We start from the raw sequence: 21,475 nt of genomic DNA, 5'->3' as shown, positions 1-21,475 counted from the left end.
AGGCGAACGTTGGAAACGGAAGTTTTGCTGCAGGAAGTACGAGTTGGTGCCACGAATCAGTCTGGAGGGAATCGTTTAACGACTCGAGAAAAGAAGATGTGGCAACGATTTTACGATCTTTTAAGAGATGCCGGCGAGGAGAGAATTATTGGTACTTTTTACGAAGCCTGACTTAATGATCCTCGACAATGTGTATAAATTAACAGGCTCGCGGTTGTGCTCGTCGATGAGAAATCGTGGTTGTCGTGGTAATTTCGCGTAATAAGGAAAGCGAAGGCGTGGAATCGCGAGCTTGCAAAGTTTAATATCCAAGATAACGGGGGAATTTGTAGCGTTGCTTTGCTAGAGACAACGGTACCAGCTCCGGCGCGAGGGAATTATCGAAGCGTTTTTCGAGCAACAAGAACATCTCGAAAGTCGAGCCGCAGCTGCGAACTTTCCTAAACCTTATAACGCATCCGCCAATCCTCGCGATATTTCGAGTTAGTTTCGAGTCCTCCGACAACTTCCGCGAACTCGGACGCAGAGGGAACTTTGTCAAGAAATCTTATTCCCTTGGCCATGAAGCGGCTTTCATTTTTGTTTCAACTAACGTTAAGCTGGATATCGCTTCACGATTCAAGTACATTATACCAGATGATAAACAGACGATTCGACGTCATTACAATTTCCTAGGGATAACGCAGTTCGATTCGATAACTTTTAGTATCTTTGACGATGTAGTGTACAGGTACGAGCAATTCTGTTGCTGGAAATACGAAACTACCGAGCTGTTTTTTAGTTGTATAAAAAGAATGTTATACTTTTAATGATGCAATAGACACGAACAGCTATTCTGCTATTACGCTCATGGTCGTTAGAAACATAAAGCTGTCTAATCGTACTGTGTCCTGGTTACAAAGCTCAAACGAAATCACACCGAAATTGCAATGAAATTCCGACGAAATCACAATGAAATCGTAACGAAATCGCAACTGGTCCGCGTGTAACATACGTTCGTTAACGAATCGAGTGCGAAACCAGAGAGACACGATTAATTCACGGCTCTAATTTGCCGATAGAGCGTTGAACGCCACTGTTAATAAGTACATCGTATTCCGTACTCTTCGTGAAATTTCATGAATATTTCATGGGTTGGCGGAACTTTCAACTAGGTGTGTTTAAGCGGCCTGGACAGATTGCTGTATATCGCGTGGAACGTCCCGTTGCAAAGTACACAGAGAGAAAGAAAGAGAAAGAGAGAGGGAGAGAGAGAGAGAGAGAAATACATCAAGAAGCCCGGAGGAATTTTCAGCTAAAAGACACATTATGCGCGACCTTAAAAGCTAAACGCGATTCTCGGAAGGACTATTTCGGCTCGTTGGCGAATTTCAACGCGTGCAGCCTTGACTGGTCTTAACCGAATTCCTCTCGCGGTGTTTTACAAAAGGGAATCACGTACGCAGCCTGTTCTTCCTTAAATCGAAGATTAGAAGGTGGAACGACGTTCGAAGGACGGAGGGAAAGGGTCGAGCATCGGATGACTGGGCCCGCCATCGTTCGCAATAATTTGTGCTCGAGCTCGTTTGCATACCAATTAATTGGCCATGATTACCAGAGATTAATGGCGCCACGCTTGCTGCTGTGAATTAAAAATCCCATCATCGAAACGATCATGTATATGTGTGTTTCAAAATTTTCTTCGATGTTACTGTATCTACTCGATCCTCGTCGTTGGGACATAAATTACGTCTAACCGAAAACTTTTGCCAATATTTTTTACTCAATCTCTCAAACTTTCTTTAATGGCATCGCGCTTACTTCCGCAAGTTAAAAATTTTACTATTGAGATTTCATTTGGCATCGCCAGATGTACCTTTTCGTTGTTGTTCAAACATAAATAAAGCGTAAATGAAAAACTCTAGCAATTTTCTAAATTTGTTTCGATACTACGAATGAAAAATTATACGCGTGCTGACGATATATTTCGTTTGAAAATTTCATTCAACCTCGCTATACTTATCCGTTCCGTGTTGTTTTAGCATAAATCACTCTGAAAACTTCTGGCGCAATACTTCGAGTCTGCTTTTTAAAACCAGAATCAATATTCGACATTCCAAGTCGCGTTTCCGACGACAAAAGGAACGAGTCTCAAGGCAGTCAATTTGACTTCGCCTCGAAGAGCAAACAACTGCGATAGCAACTATGCTAAAAACGCGACACAGATATTCAATGCCTGCGCAGGAAGCACGATTATCGATATACTACTCGCAAACGACCGCGTACGACGGGGACAATGCACAGGGAAAAAGAAACTTCGCGTTTCGGTGTACGGACGAGTTGCGTGCGAAAAAAAGAGTTGGCCGAACGCTTTTCACTCGATGCATCGCGATAGCTGGCGCTATGCCAGGGAGAAAGACTCGGCCATTCGAGTCGTCCAATCAATCTGGCCACGTGGAAAAAAAAATGGAAAGCCCATCTGGCCCCGATATATCGAGCACGGTAGCTCGACCATCGAAATTCCAACCAACGTCGTACGTAGGCGAACGCTATCGCGAGCGTACCACTCGCTTCAACGTTCGTCGCTATCTTCGTTCGATAATTAAAATTGCCTGACATAGATAACGTTTTATCAGCAATACTTACGGACAATTACAGTTAAATAACGTCATCGTTCCATTCCATTAATACGATCGTTTCGTTATTCTGATGAAAGTTATATAACATCGTAACACGAAGATAATTGTAACGACTTGAAAATTTCTGACGGATTTCTCAAACGTGAAAGAAGAAGTGCGTATACTTTTACGTGCAAACAGTGCCATACCTGCCAGTGAACGTTATCTAATCACTTAGAGAGTCTTATCAACCCTATCCTTCCGTCTTTTTTTCTCATTTAAACACAACCAGAAATTGCGAGCTTCGTATGTGAATGTCAAGCAAATCCAACGTAGTACAGAAGCTTTTGATAAACGCGAAATCGATAAATCCCGTTGGTCATTTCCGTACTTTTAGCGTGAATTCGTAATACTTAATAAATAATCGGATTATACTTGTAAGCAGATGTTCGCTCGTTTATATTTAAGATACGTTGACGATTTAAACATAAAAGAAACCCAAGCTTGAAACACGAACCTGCGCGAGTGATAAATGTAAATTCGAATTCGCAAAGTAGAAAGTTGGGTGCAAGTGGCAAGTGTTATCCAGAATATCTACGAACCAGAAACCTCGGACACCGTCATGCAAGCCGCGGATACATAAGACATCGTCGTGTACGTCAAGAATTCCTTGTCTTTGCTGCAGCTATAATAAGGGCTCGTGCACACTAATTCGATAAAGCATTTAGGCAAACTTCGCAAAACCTCTTACCCATTAACCTTTAACCGCAAACTTAAAACATTCCTTGTATATATAAAAATTCCACGAGAACTCATCGAATTACAAATAAAAGAAATCCAATTCCATGCCAATACCAATTTCTACGAGTTTTCGGCTCCTACAGGCTGTCGCTCGTGTAATTGTCGAACAATCCTATGAAAGTTTTCCAAGAACCAAGTCTCGAGCGTTGCTCGCATTATCGAGACCTTCGCCATTCTCTCGCGATCGGTGTGCACGAAGCCTAGGTCCGTCGCGCGGCGAATTTAGAACGCAACAAGAAGAAACCGCGTGCGCGCGGGCGACATGGCTAAGAAACGGAGGGAAAAAAAGGCCAGAGAAGGAGGAAAAGAAATTGTTGGACGGAACGTGGCGCAAGTACCTCATTGGTGGAACCGTGACCGTTCATCTTGCCGTCACCTCTGGTATCCCATTACCGGTCTGCGGCGAAACGCTCCAAGGATCGTTCACCTTCTCGCATCGGTTCTCGAAAATGGCGCATCTCACTTCCTTCGCACTGTCCACCTCGTCGCCGTCTCTCTCTTTTCGTGGTTCTCCAATGTCCAAGCTTCTCCCTTCGTACAATTCGTACCTGACGGACCACTCTCGATTTTCGTTAGGCTGGTCAACGCCGGTCAAGGTCACGGCACGATCGACGCCGTTACTAATTTCGCGCGAGTGTTCCTGGGTTCGACGACCCTCCTCCCCATGCTTATTTCGCTCGTGCCTGCTTCGCACACGACACCGTTTCAGGAATTTTATCGCGAGATCGATCCAACGTTCGATTATACAGCCTCTGTAACCGCCTCGACACTGAAATCGTCTATCCGAGACAGCTACACACAGCTTCCTCGACCAGCAGGTTCCGGCACGTCACTTCACTTAACCGATCGTAAAATGTTTTGACTCGACGTGTCTCGGAATCGTGTTATACTTCGATTCGTATAAACATTTTAAAGTACGAAGATATCTTTCGAGTTAATGGTAAAATTCGATTTCCCGAGCAACTTTGAACGATCCTAAAAAGAATTCGAAGGATTTAGGCGGTATATATGAGCGAGATGATCACTGGACGAGTTTTTACGTTATCGATCGCGATAGATGCAAGGGACGGTGGAATAGGAAATCCTCGATGGATCGAGCAACGGCGACGAATCGATCTTTCCCACGTCCTTCGCGTTGGAGCGCTGTTCGCGGACTGGAGAGCTCCGCATCGCGCGTGCACGGAGCCCATCGCTATCGCCGCAGGTAGACACCCCACCAAATACACGGAGACCGGCAAGAAAATTTGTGGTCGAATCTTAACAACCCGCTGTTACACCGACGACGTTAAGAATTATATACGAGCACTTCCTGATTTATCGTCGGGCAACACCGTCGCGAATATATTTATATCGTAATGTATAGACAGCAACGGGCTTATTTATCGGGCGTTCGTTACCGCCGACAAATAATTCACGCTTCGGCGGCGGCTAATGTGCCCGATACCTACGACACAGGAGGAAAATTGGATTTTCGAGGAAGCTTGTTAACCCTTCGTTGCGCGCGTTTTACTTTCACGCCGGTACACGACCGTGTAGTAGATTATAGCGCGTAAACTCTCCTAAACTTTACGGTTAATTGAAACAGAAACTTCTGTTGATCTCTCCGTTGAACATTTTAATTATCAATTCGCGCGAACGACGATAATAATCGAGAATATAAATTATTCTTTCGAATATTAAAGGTTAAGATTAATAATCTTCAAAGAAGATATTGTGATTTTGATATTTGATCGCGATTTTCGATAGATTGTTTTGTCGGTAATGTAGAGTTTCAGAAATATTCACGTAATACGAAGATCCAGTTTGTAGCTAGTTACATATTCATCTATCAGTTTGTTGGCGCCGTTACTAGGCAACGAAAGAAACATAAATTCATTCTACTGATCGATCGACACGCAAGCTTTGTGGTAGACAGTCTCCGCGTAGTTCTCAGTTAATTTTAATTGCAGTAGAATTTCGTTGACGCGAGCCTGTCACAGAGTAAGCGGTTTATATAATTTTCCAGATATACCGTTAAAACGCGGACTAAATTCATAATAGCGTTACTTATTCGCTATTTATCATGAAAGAAACGTTCTCTGTGGTTTTTGCTTCGTAAAATTCATATCTAACAGCCACCTATATGTAGGAGTCTATTTAGAGTTACAATTCTTTTGAAAATGATTGTACTGGCGTTTTACATACACCGTGATCACCTCCATGTAACATTAAATAGTGTTTGTTTCAGTATATACACAGACTTATAGAATAATGATTCAATCGTTGGAACTGTTGAAGTGCAAGTGTTATCATACTCACTACACATTCGTAAAATTAAGTTTACGTTCGAATAAGTAGAGTTCATAGAAACAAAATTCTACTATAATCGATAATAAAACCGCTCAAAAATCATCTTAGAAAATAACGAGGTCTGTTAAATGCTCCAATTTTTCAAAAACTTCTCTGTAATTTACGATCATTTATGTCGCATTTGTTTCAAGAAGTAAACTTATTATTCTTCTGAAAGGTTCAATTAATTTGTACCGTCATAGTTATTCAATTATTTTGTGGACTATTGGTATAACTATTTGTTATAATCAAAGAGTCAACGACCCAACAGTAGAATCGACGCTTAGCGTGTGCCACGTTCGACCGAATCGAGAAACACGCGAGTTAAGGATAATTCCTTGCATAATGGCAATAGATCAATGGCAGAAGAATACGTATAAGCGTGTCGCCGTGAATTCCGCCTATTTTCGCGACACGCGACACACTCAAACACGGAGGTTATTAGTCATTAGGCAACCAACGTTGGCTGACCGCCGTAGCCAATGTCACGACACCGCGGGACGTTCTTTTCGTTCGTCACATACGTCTAACGTCTCGTCTTGCCGCGTCTTCGATCCTCCTGTTCGATCCTCGTCTTTTCTTCGTTCGATCAATAGCTCAGACTCCGCTCCGAATACCGTTACAGCCCTCGCACGCGATCGCATCGATTTTCCTTCCGCGATTCCGAAACGTACGCGACGAACCGCGTGGTGATTACTCTTGAAAATCTAAGTGGAATAAGTCGTATCGCCTTTGTCTCGAAAATTCGCCTCGAAATACGAACGAAGCCGAATTTCAATTAATTTCTTGCTCCTGGAATTATTTGAGGTGTTCCAGTTTCCAAAGCATCTCTCGATGCAATCTAAGCTTCTGTTCGAGATCTTAATAGTATCGATTGGTAGTATACAGAGGATTTCGAAATTGCTTTTAAAACACCTGCGAGCGTTCGGTTTAATCAAAGTATCTTGCAGTAGAACGAGACCATGTCGTGTCAGGCTTCTTTTCTTCGAAAAAGTTTGTGTTCTACATACTTTATCCAGGAAGTACTGATATTCTTCTTGAGTACACTCGTGTTAAAAGTATTCATTTGCATTTATAAGTAGAAAGTTGGTACATAATTTGAAAATGATAATTTTTGCCAGTATAACCAAAATGAAGGAACCAGTGTGTCTATGTAGTGATAAGAACGACGATCGATGTGTTGTCTCGAGATTATTTCAAATCCCCCGACATGGACGAAGGTGTTTAACTCAACCCAATTCAACTCTAATTTAAGTTTATACTACGGATGCTAGGAGTATTCGCCAGAATCGCATACGGAAATTCCAATTTTCTTCTACACCTACTTCGAGCGTTCTCCTTAATCAAGCATCGTCCTCGTTCTCGTCACCTCTCCTATTCATCTTTGTTTCTTAAATCAACACCGGCAAACAATCCTGCATTCATCAGGAACAAGGGTATCAAGGTGGATCATATCCGAGCTGCTGATGATGCATCAGCTCTCAGGAGCGCGCAACGTGGCGAAAGAAAATAAAGAGAAAGGAGATAAAGAGACGATGTATCAGAGGCACAGAGCCGACCTGTCTCTAGCCCTGTCCACGGAAACAATGGTGTATTACTAATCCTGGACTCTTCCCTTTTAGATCCCATTCTTCACTTTGAAAATTCCTTCTGGCTTCCCTCTGTGTTTTCCTCTCTGAATTTTCATACCGCCTCCTCCCCTTGGAAAACTTTCCCTCGTTCTCTGTGCTCTTCCTGTTCATTACACGGCGGCCTCGCGTTCGATGCAAAAGAACGACGAGCAGCTTAATATCGACGTTGCACCTGGGCGCATCTCGACGATCGAATCCCGCGAAGAAAGGAGGAAACAAGAAACAGACGAGATGGAAGAAGAAGAAGAAGGGAGAGAACGCAGTGAGAAGCGGGATCAAGCGTTACCCATCGTCTGGTTTCCCCGGTTCTTGCTAGCTGTTTACAATCGTGGAAGGCCGAGGTGGTGGTACACACCGTGCTAGCACCAGGTATGGTAGCCACGACTTTCGTACTTGGCGAGGACGAGATGTGACCACGGTTTACAACGGTGGACGGTCGATGCACCTCGCGACTTCCACAACCCGTAAGCCTCCGCCGTGTATCCCGGTGTCTAGAGAAGGCTCGGGCTAACTAAAAGGACTTGGACATTCAGCTTAGAGCCGCTGCTCCTCCTCGGTGCTACCAGTTCACCGCAAAAATGACCAAGTTCGTAGGAGAACGAGTACGTTCTCGTGACTTCAGCAAATTACCTAATTCGCGACATACTGATCCCTTTACACAATTTGGAAACCAGCCACAGGACGACGGAGGAAATAAACGTTGATCAGTAACTTTGGCAATGTTCACCGAGGGAAGATTTGTTAGCGGGCCCTGTTTAGCTCCGGAAATTTACGGCGGTGCTAGAGTTTTGAACAGTCGAGAGTGGTCGATGTTAACACGAGTTTCGGCGAAATTAACGAACGAAAGGCGGTGCAAAGAATGGAGGAGAGTCGCGGCGACCTTCAATGTCAAGGAAACATCTGGCCTCTCCATATTCGACGAACGATGTCGTTCGTTAGCTCGTTCCAGCGGTTCTCAGCGTCGACTGGCGCAGGAATTCTAGGAGAAATGGTGTTACAGTAAACGATGATATCAATACCTTCCTAGCACATACCAAGGCGTATCTTGAGATAGGTGGCACGATATATGGGTTGTTCGTATGACTATACGGTAGCATTATATTACATGAGACTCTGGACAGTAGTACTTTCTTACCAATTATATTTTGCAAGAATTTTTATCTGCGATTAAATGAGAAATAAGGTGTGGCGTTCTATATATTGTAATACGATTGCAATTACCAACATTTGGAGAACTTTATCTTCTACAATATTAGGTTTTACTTTTAAAAGCCAAAGAGAAACTTCTATGTCTCTAAACACAAAACAATTATGTGATTCTAGTAATGCAATTCTACTAATTCGTCAAATTTAATTGCTAAAACTCGAGTCATTCAGAAATTTAGTTTCCTTACACTGGATTCTTTTAAAAAGCAATTGCAACAAGATCTTTGGCAAGTGTCTATATCTCGACTAATCATCAGAATTATTCATGTCTTTTTCGCCTTTATCATCTGTATGTATCTCTCTTTTTTTCTCTTTCGTACACCAGTGTAGCACATAATGCCTGTTAAATCTTATTACGGATAAAAATTGTCTGTTAATTCTTATTATTGGTAATTATACTATAAAAGTAATGAATATATAAGTGACATTCCACGTATGTTTCATGCATCATTTGAACATTTATTGCTATATCGCTGTTTCGAGAATAAAAGTAGCAACTGTTTCTTGGTACCGCGAGTCCAACAAATTGCATCATACTGTCATCCAAAGGGTGATGTTCCACGATACCGCGAACAGGGACTTCTAGATGACACGAGCACGTGACAACTCGTGGAAGGAAGACTGCCCACAGCCTCGAATTTCAAAACGTCTAGAGAGAAGAAACGTGACCTACGCGGAATTCTTCTAAGGAACGAAGGGAGCGGTTAGCTTTTGTGCCTCCATGATGGGGCAATAAGACTGTTTCGTGGCATGGTCTGGCAACTTTAATAAGCCTAAATCCTGGAACGATCCATGAGATCATGGAACATAGGAAGAAGATCGATGGTTTGATAAACTGGTAGGATATTGTGCACCCAATCGTGTATCTCCCATTAACCTCCATGTTTCTACTCGTTAATATCGGGAAATAGCATTCGAATCGCTAATTAGACTGAAATTGTAATCTTTTTTACCTGCGCTTGGGCCAACTGGATATTCGAGTATTACCGACTTTCCACTGCTGGCGATCGTGGCCAATAATCCGTCCAAATGATCCCTAATTAAACTTAATACCTTCTCTCTGTCTCGTTTTATTCTCTCTCTCTCTTTCTCTCTCTATCTCCGTCTCGATCGAAATGTCATACCAGTCTCCGTTGCTAATTGCCCGGCAACGGTGACAAGCTTTTGGCGAAAGTCACGCGCGCCAGAGACAACACTATCGAGCGATGTAACGTGTGTCGACTTGTTAAACGTTAATCGTACGAAGACGTATAACTGTCTACCTTCACCGTAGGCCGGCCCTCAATCCGATCCAAACAGAACAAAGTCTTCCTCCGGTAATGGAAGCTCTCGACGAAATAGACGTATCAAAGGGATCGAGCCGACCGTTTTGTTCGCGGTGTGCCACAAAACCTTCGTAACAAACGACGTCTCGCCACTTACAGAAGGAAGTCGTGCTCTCCTACTGTCTCGGGCACGTTCTCCTTCACTTCCATCGTTCATCCTTCCGTTCTTCTTCGTGTCCACGCGTTCACAACACACATATGTATATTAACCGGTATGTATACTGTATATGTATCTTTATTTGTGTATTTGATTCTGCATGTATTCCTACATGCATCCTTTATGTACCTGTTTATCACTGTGTATGCTATGTGTCGCTACGTGTGTATTACAGCGTATATATACTTACGTATGTGTCTTTATTGTGTTCGTAAGTGTATGACTGTGCATCTATAGCTATGTTTTCCTTTGTATGTGTGTGTATGATCAACCTGTGCGAATGTGTACGTATGACCAAGCCACGGTTCCGTGCCAGGTTGTTGGACGCTCGTGTTGGAGCGAGTGTGACACAGGAGCACTTCAAGATACGAAGAAGGTAAGGTAAGTAAAGCTCGTGCCCTGCCCGGTGACTGAACCCACACCGTGTGTTTCACACAGAGACAATTGATTCTGTCTCGGCCTATTCTCACACGAACATACACGGATTTATTTGGTACTGTGTATCTGTAGCATCGACAAAGACTTCGAGGTACCGAGAATCTCATCGACCAGGCTCCATCGGTAGAGTGCTCGAATTAAGATGCATCTACTAAGTGGCATCTCTTCTACGACGCGGTTCTTCTCCGTTGATCGCTTCCGGTTTCGTGAAACCAGACACGTATACGTCGTTGATACTCGTCGCTCGAAAAATTCCTCCGATGGATTGGCTCGATCCGACGACTTCGCTCGTTCAAGAGCGTTTTGTTGGACGTGCTCGTAGCACACAGCAGATTTGTTTGAGTACCAGGAAGTACGAACCAGAACCCGTGCACGGTACGGAGAGGCTCTTCGTGTACGGGCAAGAGCTCTCCAGGTATCCACTCTGTCACAAAGTTTCCGAGAAGACGTTGCCTGATCGTGAACGTACACTAATTCGTGAGAAACGATGAACGAGGGGCGATCTAATTGCCGGTCGCTCGGATGAAATTTTACGAAATGTGCAGAGAAAATATGTTTACTCACCTTGTCTTCGCAGGTTTTGTGGCAGATGTACTTGCAAACTGAAAATAAAGAAAGTATTTTAATAATACTGTCATATTTTTGTGTTCCTTTTGTGGCACGTTGATAAAGGTAAAATTAAAAAATGCTTACGAAGTATTCTATAAAATGTGGATTCAGTAGAAAAGAATTAATACAAAGAAGAAATATGCAATATCCTGTAGGAAGCTATTTAAGACTAGATCAGACTCAAATCGATCGACGTTTAAATTTCCCTCCATTTCTTCACGTACCACGCTTTTTTACCATATACAGCTCCGACAGAACTACCGACTGAACCCTTTCAGGCCACTAGAGCGAGCAAACCGCAGGAAATGAACTTATCGACTCACCTCTGCAGCACGACGCCTGTTTGATCACCGCCTGATGGCACAAATGGCACGGACGCGGCTTGCGCAACTGTTTCGTCCGGAACACGTGACATTGCGGCTCGAACTCGCTCTGAAATCAATCAAAAGGAAGAAATACGATTAATATAATCGATCGTTTCTCAATGAACAAGTAAAAGAGAATGCCGCGTCTAAAACTTATCTCTGAACATGCCACAGACACGTTCCCATGTTTCCTTTTTCCAGGGATTTTTTCAGCAACTTTAATTAGTGGATAAGGACCTCTTCACTGGCTAGTTTCAATGAGGTCTAGACGGTCTAAATGAAGCGCCTGTTCAACGTTGCCTTCATCGCCGGCAAAAACTCTTTCTTCCACTTGAAATTATTATTCATGAGTCGAGTGGTATTTCAAACTGTACATAGTGAAGAAATTCGTCCAGACGGTCGCACGGAAAACGACGACAAAGATGAAAAAGAAGAAGGAGGAGAAGAAGACGAAAAAGGAGTTTCACCAACTTTCTAGCCTCGCCGCAGTGTGTAATTGTTGTCTCTAGTCGTTTCGACTCGACGCTCAATCTGTTAACAGCGCATAAGCGAATGCACCACGCTATCCAAAGAGGCGGTTCGCGAAGTTATGCGCAAATAATCGCCCGGAGTGTTTGCGATCCAGCGATGCGCGGGTTCCGATTACAAACACGCAACGCTCGTCTCTTCCCTGGGAAGCGGATACCTCGCGCTTTCACCGACTTCGTCGCCGATCGATCGATCGATCGATCGATGAATTCGCAGAAAACAATTCCGTGGATCCGAGCCAAATTTTACGTACCGCCACGTCGGTTGTAAGCGACGGCTGCTTGACGATTCCCCTCGTCGCGGCGGGATAATTCAATCGGCTTTCACGGGAATACGATCGTAAGTAACGATAACGCGACGAATAAGAACCGCTCGTGCATTTTCACGGATTATTCGTCGTGAGTTTCGATCGCTTCTTCGATCGTTAAGTGGCTTAGCGGGTGGCGGGCTGCGTTGGAATGCGCGTAAGGAGAATAAGAACAGCTTGGTCAGACTGCTTAGTCAGACTATTCTGCCAGACTGCATCGCGCTAATCTTTGACATATTTTTGTTATTATTATTAACAGACGAGCAGAAGAGACAATTTGGTACATGAAACTACACAGGAAACAAACGAAAGTTTGAATATAACGCGCCATGAAACGCAAAGGCGTATAACTCAATATAATTTTTAAATGCCAACAATACTAATACGTATAATATTTATGATATTAATCTGCAAATTAACTTCGACTCGAATTAACGAATCATTTGTTTTTTTTTTGAGAATTGAACATTAATTGCGAAATTAAGAAATTCTAATCAGAAAGTGGAGTTGATCAATGTTGTTTTTGAGAGACTGATTTATTTCGAATTCTGTAGAACGCGAAATCACTCGAATCAGCTGTTTGCTAACAAATCTCAGGAATTCTGCGAGAGAAGAATTCTTTAGCTATTAGAAAGTTGTGAAAATCGTCAGTGATCAAAAGACATATACATTAACCAAACCCACATCTGAATTTTCAAATAAATTATCGTGAGGACACTGAAAAGACAGGACGAATTTGTTTTACAATCCAACATTAGGATTTGCTATTTTCTTCAAAACAAAGTTGATCATCTTGATTACTATTTAGCTCTAGTGATTGAAATTCCTCTTTTTTCACTTACTACCTTACCAAAGAGTTTACAAATTGATTAAAAGAATCCTTTACCTTACAGCAATATAGATTTCAGTTCTGTTTTCCACTCTCTTCATATCCAATTTATCCAAAGTACTCGATATATCTAATTGGTTATGAATATACCAATCAGACGTAGAGAATGAATTAAGCTTAAGGTTCCCTATAGCTTAATGAAATTCGAATTTACGAGTAGCCTGGAAAGCAAGATTCTTTCTATCGATTTCCAGCGAACGATAATTACAGCGAATATTTCTGTGTCATTGGTTTCACGCAGTCTGCAATTAACCCAATAGCAAACCGCACGCAACATCGGCCTAGCATTCCACGCACATTCCCATGTTTTTCTTATCTCACACAACCTTTATCTTCTCGTTCTTTGATCGATCGTGTTCTCTATAATCCAAATCCAAACCAACTCGATTCAAGTTTCAAGAGAATAACAGAATTCCTCCGAACATTAATACGACAATGTTTGCTGAACTTGCCGCTTTGATAATACTAATCGATGAAAATCCAATATTCTATTGCCGCTCAACGTGCCCGCTTTATCGTGGCAAAGTTTGCCATAGTTGCGTCGGCATCGAGAACGCAGACATAGATTGTAAAATACCGCGCCATTAAGAGGCTGTAATATTTTGTAATTATCAGTTTTATCGGGCAGCCACGAGTCACACCGGTTGAATTATTGTGACTCGACAAATGCGTTCGCCAATGCACGGAGGCGGAAGAACGAGCTTCCTTATTGGTTACTGTATGCAAAAGCTCGGCTGCGTTCGCTGTATCGTAAACGTAGTCACGCAGCTTCCATTCTTCTTCGCGTTCCCCTTGTATTTCTTCCTTTTCATCTTTTTTACGAAACAGTGAATCGTGTTTCTGTATTAGATCGTTTGGTTGATATACACCTTTGCATTTGTCGAAATCTTTCGTTCGTTCGATAGTACGCGCCACACCATTGGAGTAATATTATTGGTCGGCTATAAACGTCTTGAAATATTCGAGATAAATTACGTTTCTCATGGATGTCCTCTATTTTGTACATTTTCTTACGCAATTTTATTATCCGCCTCCTATTTCACAGAGAAGAAATTAACCATTGGATATTAATTATAGTTTGACTACTAATGAAAGAGCCCGGGGACCACCATGGACTTCATTCTATTGAATAACAAACTATGATCAATTAAGATGGAAATTACCTAGCGATGGGTGAATAATTTCGTCCGTTATCCAGCTAATCGATCTTTGACAAAAATCCAGAGGATTTCCACTGATCGGTTAATAATTGACGTTCTGCGGAATCCCGATGCTACTTAATTTTACCCATCCCGGTTCGTAATGATGATTTATCATCCGTATGGTCGTATAGCCGTATAGCACTGATGATAAAAACAATACGTTCTTTCCCGTCGATGTACAATTTCACGGTAACTTAATTCTATCTTGTCGACGTTGCTCGGTGCTTGTACACGTATCTCAGTAACTAATTGCCGGATTCATTAGCGAGACTGACCTTTGATGCTCGCGAATAGCCATCGTCATTGATCACGTACGATTAATTGATCTTTAATCCTCGAGGAAACCCATTGAAATCCCTGGATCGCCGGCTATCTCGCTGGTTAGTCAGTCAACTTTCTTACTCCTCTACCTTTCTCCTCGAGAATATATCCTACCACCTCGAGGTCGAGGTCGATGCTGACCCGCGGTTCGTATTTTATTCCCGCCAACACGATTGAAACGCAATAATGCCCGTCTCGACTTTAGGTACGCGAAACGATTACGGCGCGACAGAACGAGGCTGGAATTTTATTCGAACCCCGAGGTGAGACAGGATTTCGTACGGAATATCGAGGATCAACAGGCTAACTGGAATTTTAATAGCTCGGATACTACAATCACGCTGCTTTGGTACAGAAAAAGAAAAAAAAAATGCAAGGCAAACTGAAACGATCGAAAATTGATGAAAAACTTCGTTTCGAGGTCTTTAGTTAATTTCTTTGGTTACTCCGTCCAATTGAAGGTAACATATTTAAGAAATGGGAAATGTTAGTTAAGTTATGTTAGTTATTAATGTAGGATTAATTTGATGAACTGAAAATTTGATAAATTTGATAAATGAAGGACGGAGCATTGAGCATTTGGGGAAAACGAGGGTTAAGTAAAATGGAAATTTTGGGAAACAGCAGTCTTGAAATATGAGAAACCGGGAAATGACACATTTTGCGAAATGAAGAATAAGCAAATGAAAATATTTTAGAAAATGTATATGCCAGAAGGCTTTGGAATTTCTTTCCTCGATGAACAGCGCTATCGAATGTCAGCGTTAAATCTTCAGTATTTACAGCAAACACACCTGTCCAATATTTGTCACATTTAATTTAGAAAACGATATAATACAAAAGACAGGTGATACGTGAAGAATGCTGATGGTCGTCGCAATACAAAGAATATATACTTCGCATATCTTTTGACAGACTCTAAAACGGAACAATTTTTGGTGAAACTACAGCTCGTCAAACGATCCTTTGTAGCCTCGACTATTCGACAATGCCTGGGCAACTCGCTTCTACGGAAAATTGAATTCCGTGGGCGGGTATGGCAAAGGCAAAGCGCGAAAACGCGATAGAACGTGGCGTGGTTCCACGAGAGCGTGACGAACATCGGTAACATTTAGCCTCTCAGTGCGCGACTCTGTTAAAGGAAGATATCGCGTTGTTGTAGTTTCCACGCGGAACAACCAATTCGAATCAAGAGGTTGGGGAAACAAAGAGTAGCTATGAGAAAGAGAGGGGATATATATATATATATATATATATATATATATATATATATATATATATATATATAGAGAGAGAGAGAGAGAGAGAGAGAGAGATGAATCCAGAGCGTCCAATTTCCAGCACAGTTGTTAATTAACAGATCGCTATACAGAGTGAGCCATACAATTGGAACAAGCTATATTCCTTTCTTGATTGATGTTAAGAGGAAATATTCTCTGTTATTAAAAAATAAATGGTTAATAGATAAATGATAAAAGAGGAGGACATTTTCACGACCGCATTTTTTGGCGATGATATGTATTTTGTAACTGGACCATTTTTTTAAATGGGAACATTCCTTTTTACTTAGGTCGAATTATTTCCTCATTCTACGGAAAAATATACCAAGATAATATGGTCGAAAATTGATTGGTCGAAACGATATTTTAAATTCACTTTTGTAGAGTTTATCTTACGAAAGACCAGGAAAGACGTAACGCATTATTCTTGTATTTTCCTTCATGTTTTCCTTGTCTCTTTTACGACGAATTCTACGAGGTTGGTTAAGATATCTTTTAAATCCTTCAATTTTCAACTATGTCGCTTCACTATCGTTTCATGTAGAATGAGGAAATGATTCCTTTAAGGAAGCACGTATATTCCGATTAAAAGAAAAGTGCACTTGCGTTTTAAAAAATATGCAAGAAGTGACATCGTACAAAGATAGATATTACCATAGGAACCAACATTCCTGTCCGCAACTTTCTGTTATCTATTGCAAATTCCAAATAACCCGTTCCAATTGCGTGGTTCACCCTGTATGTTTTCTTGTGTGTTCGTGGGCGTGGAACTGACACAGAGAGGTATATATACTCTGACTATCGTCTGGATCGAGTCGAACGGGGTTCAAAGTTCTGCCAGGGATCGAGTCGAGTGGAAATCAAGTGCGTTCCGCTCTCGGGACGAAACCGGCCGCCTCTGGTTTGCTATGGTGGTTTTCTGGTGCAAAAGCATGCGGGAAGAGGAGAGAAAGGAGCTCGTCGGTCTCTCGCGGGCTCGAGGAAGGACGAGTGCTCGAACAGAGTCGGCTTTGTCGGGTTGTGTTTGCGCTTTGACTCGAAACACACTTCGGCTCGCATTAACCGGGCGTAGATACATACAAAGAGAGAGACCACGGTCGAGTGCACGCTCAATGTTTTTTCTCCTTCGCTCTTTCGCACGCGCGTCTCCCTGTCCGCCTTTCTGTCTGCCTTTCAAAAGTCTAGCTTTTTATCCATCCGCTGGCTGCAGCAGCCAGATATACTACTTCGGTCGGATGATGCACAGGGAAATACGCGGTTTCGCGAGACATTGTCAGCCGAGTGGATCGTTTACCTCCGCGTTGACGTCGTGGTAATGACGTGCGGATGGATCGGAGGTTTTGTGAAAATTACTACAGGGATTTGGCTTGATCTGAGGATTTCTGGATTTAGATGTATAGTTCTCTACAGTGCAGTTACAAAAGAGACTCGAGCGGATATATGTAATAAGTACTAATTAACATATTCACTGCGACACACGTTCACTGACCACACGTACATTCGAGTTGGCACATACTTTCAGATTACGTGTGGTATCGAGTCGAACGTGGCATGTGAACTGAAAATTCCGAAATTGTGAAACAGTATTTCATAACAATTCATATCAAACTCATATCTAAAGCTCCATAATATAAAAACAGGTATTGTATGAAAATGTTCTGTATAGCTGGGTGCAAAATAAAAATCGGATCCACAGCGAACACGTTAAATCATCTGTATACGTATGGTCGGCCTCTACATTATCCGATTTGAAGATCAAAATGCAAATTATTTAGTAGAATAATAAGAATGTGAAATATATGACACAGCAGTGTATATATGTAGCAAATTGAAAGGATATTAGTTGAAATGGAAGGCAAAGAGCGGAAGCACATATTATTAACCTGAGCAGGCATATCGACAGTTTCACATCTGCAAATAAGATCATATAACATCGCGTGACAGTGAGCGAATGGAATACTTCTTTTGCCTACTACTGTTGTCACAGTATTCTTCGCATTTGGTATCAGAAACGCGAGAGATCTTAACGATGAAAAGAAGAAGCATAGAGAATAGCTGAATTGTCAATAAAAAAAGCAGAGAATATAAACGAAGAAACAGAAGATATGAACAAACGTAGGCTCAAAAATGAAAAAATATTTTAATCTACGAATTCCTCGTACCAGATGATCTATATAAAACGAAAGAAAGAAAATGCAAGAAGACTATGACGACGTAACAAAGCGCCATAAAAGATCAAGGGAAGCTCCAAATACTCGAAGATCTCGGCGCGGAGCATAAATACAAATTTATCGACGCGGAAAAAGGAGAACGAGCGCGTTGCGGAGTCATTACAAGGGGACTACTATCGATGAATCGTGAATGCGGGATGCATAGAGAGGAAGAACAGCAGCAGACCAAGGAGACGAAGAAGACGAACAAGAAGAAGAAGAAGCAGACTGTGCGCGTCAGTCGATCGAGTTGAAATACGATTTACCGGGGTGGTCTTACGCGATAGAAACGACGCGGAGAGAAAAGAAGAATATAAACGAGGCTAATGCCTTCAATGACAACATCTTTGCGCGGATGATAGAGCGTGCATAGGAAGAGGCTTGTACCATCGAACGACGATGTGTGCACGGTGGCTTTAAGTCCGATGTATGTACTTCCTCGAAAATATCTCTACGATCGCGTTACTTTTCTTGGAAGTCGTGCGTGTAACGGAGCGACGGGAAACGACGGGAAACGACAGAGAAGAACGAAAGGAAAGACGATGAATTATCGAGCCGGCATTCAGAACATCAGAGCCTCGCAGTATGCTCCAACAAACTGCACGAAAGCGTATGCTTCGCATCAGCTTCGAGTTGCGCGAGTATTATCGCGTCAAAAAGGATGTTAGATCTGTGTCTGAACAGCGTGGTAATTTAATGAAACACAAATCCTACGAACTTCTCATGCTAGAGAATGAAACTCACGACTCTGGACTGTCTCTTCAGGCTGGAAATATATCACAGATACATTGGGTTAGTGAAAGAGTAATGTCGGTGTTTCATCATACTAAGGAAGCCAGTTTCTGATGGTCCATACGTTACAGTTTACAGTAAAATCATTTTAGAAAAAAGAAGTTCTGTATTTATAAAAACACTTGGTCTTGCTCTGAGCTTAAACGTCAGTAGACCGAGTAGTTTTAATAGTTGGACATGGAAGACGATAATGTTTATTCTTGCTTTTTTTAAATTACGTTACATAAAGTTGAGAAAAAGCTGTAAATGCAAGAACTCGAAATTCTTTCATATTTTCCCTACTTTCCAGACAGACTATATGTTGTTGTCGATCGTAGCACAGTTATTTAAATAAATGAAATGCGAAGAGATCGGTTGAAATATAATATACGGTGAAATATATACAAGTATACAATCTCAGAAAACAAAGAATATTATATAATTGATTAAATAGAATCATAATACCAGCGATGTAATTCGATTTTGTGGATATAAAACTGGCATTACTTTCCCGTCAGTTCAATACCTTGTCTCGAAAGAATCTGGAAGTTTTCACGAATTTTCAATTCTATGTGCACCCCGATCGTTAGTAACGCTAACGTTAGGAACGTGGTACCAGCAACTTTTTCCGCCAACGATCGCAAATTCCGATCTTCATATCGCACGATTTATAAGTTGAGAAGAACGATTCGAATCTCGTAAGCTTCGATGCCATAAAATTTATCATGGAATTTTGACGCGTGCTCTCGATCGCTGACCAGCGTTCTACCATCGAAAATGGAAATATATTCGAGCACCGTTCTCAGAGAGAATAAATTTTCGACTCTCGTTGCTACGCGCGTGTACGTCGTTCCTTCTCGTTGATTCGAAAGATCGACCTCTCGAAATATCGTTTTCTCTTGTTCGGTTTCAGTTCCCTTTCCGACCACGAAATTTTACCACGCCGTTGGCACCAGGGATTACCAATCAGGACCGTGCCCACCTCGTTCCCTCCCTACATTTTTATTTCTCTGCTCTCTCGTGTTTTTTATTCGCACGCCGCGCCCGGAATGCCGATGGCCCGGCGCGCGACTCCGACTTTTGTGAGTTATAGTTCTCTGCTCGCAGGCGGAACCGCCGCGATTCTGCATGGTTACGTGCATGCTCGCTTCGTGGCCTGCTTTCGGGGAAAAATTCGCCGAACAAAGCGGTTACGGACGAGTATCGCGATACTCCTGCTCTTTGCAGGGGTATGGCTTTGAAAAGAGAAAAGAATTTCTGACAGAAAATCGTGGTTTCGTGCGTATCGTAGCGGTATGCAACGCAGCTTTCGCAGGTTCGGGGAAACTCGTATATGGATGATAAATAAAATTCGTCCGCAACTTTCTTTGTGAAACATCGTTTTAGAAAATTCTCCGCATTATTAATTCGTTACGATAACGCAGAACAGTAAGACTCGTGTTGCAATTGAATTGAGAAAATGCTATTCCTTTATTGATATTTAATAATTGACTCGAAGATAGTAGATAGACGATTGGACAATTATTATTACTCCAGCCACTCGGAAGCCACACCGATCAAGTTCATAAATTGAAAAGTAAAGAAAAGTATCGACGTTATGATATTATTTCTTGTTAATTTACCTTGGGATTTGTGATTCCCTACGCTATCCTTATATGCTAAGTACACTTATGAAAGTGAGGAATTTCTCTCTTGAGTAAATTCAACATGTAACGTGTATTTGGGTAAAAATAAAGGTGCAGTGTAACTTATTATGCCTATAATAAAGAACAATAAACGATAATGGAACGGGGAATACATTTCCGATGGATAATAATTCTCGACTAAACACAAAGAGATGTACTTCAAATCTTGACAGTAATATGCCAAGAAATGCGAAAGTAAGCGTACGTCGGGTCGGCTGAATTTAAAGCACGATTGCATTAACATAATCCGACACCTCGGACACAGGGATCAAACGAGAAATCCATTCGAGCTAACCGATGATTTATCCAGCTTCAATCGGAAGATCAATATCCATATAAAAGCGGCAGCTTCTCTATCAATCATCGTTCCCGTTCTTCTGCATCGTTCGACTCCTCGATGCAGAAGAATGGCGAATAGAAAACGATTTCCATCGTGACGAGAAAGACCACCGGTTAACATTGGCTTCCTATTACTCTGTCCCTTTCTTTTTCTCCTTTAAACACGATTAAAATCTTCTCTTACGCGAACAGACATTTTTCCCCTTTGGTCACGATGCAACCAAAGATATTATTGACACGGAGTCTCGAATCGCAGACAGCAAAGAGTATCGTGCATCTACGTGGCTAGGCGAGGATAGATCTTGTTGAAAGATCCAGATACACGCCGATAACGGATGCAACGGTGTACTTGACACACCGCGTGAGATTACGTTGCACGTGCAACACGGACGCCCTGGCGATTCAGTATAAAACGCGGAACGACGAAGAACCGCCGCCGCCGCCGCCGCCGGTGCTCTGTCTTCCTGCATCACCGCCACGTTCAAC

The 21,475-nt window shown here is 42.1% G+C and overlaps 1 protein-coding gene across 8 annotated transcripts in view; it reads right to left on the bottom strand.

Moving 5' to 3' along the window:
- The window catches only part of by (focal adhesion protein tensin), a 180,557-nt gene that overhangs the window by 105,724 nt on the left and 53,358 nt on the right, over nucleotides 1–21,475 (bottom strand). For 6 of the 8 annotated variants that reach the window (XM_033326979.2, XM_076622788.1, XM_033326977.2 and 3 more), the window contains exons 2-3: nucleotides 11,416–11,524; nucleotides 11,048–11,085 (exon numbers count right to left, since the gene is read on the bottom strand). In XM_033326979.2, coding sequence (XP_033182870.1) covers nucleotides 11,048–11,085; nucleotides 11,416–11,524 — 147 coding nt within the window. Of the gene's footprint in view, nucleotides 1–3,736; nucleotides 4,548–11,047; nucleotides 11,086–11,415; nucleotides 11,525–21,475 lie in introns of those variants that run through there. The other 2 variants (XM_033326987.2, XM_033326991.2) reach the window with 1 other exon arrangement.

The sequence above is a fragment of the Bombus vancouverensis genome, chromosome 11 (genome assembly GCF_051014615.1).
Source record: "Bombus vancouverensis nearcticus chromosome 11, iyBomVanc1_principal, whole genome shotgun sequence".
In the NCBI taxonomy this organism is placed as follows: domain Eukaryota; kingdom Metazoa; phylum Arthropoda; class Insecta; order Hymenoptera; family Apidae; genus Bombus; species Bombus vancouverensis.
The sequence above is the reverse complement of the archived record's forward strand: the minus strand, read 5'-3'. Positions and strand labels throughout refer to the sequence as shown.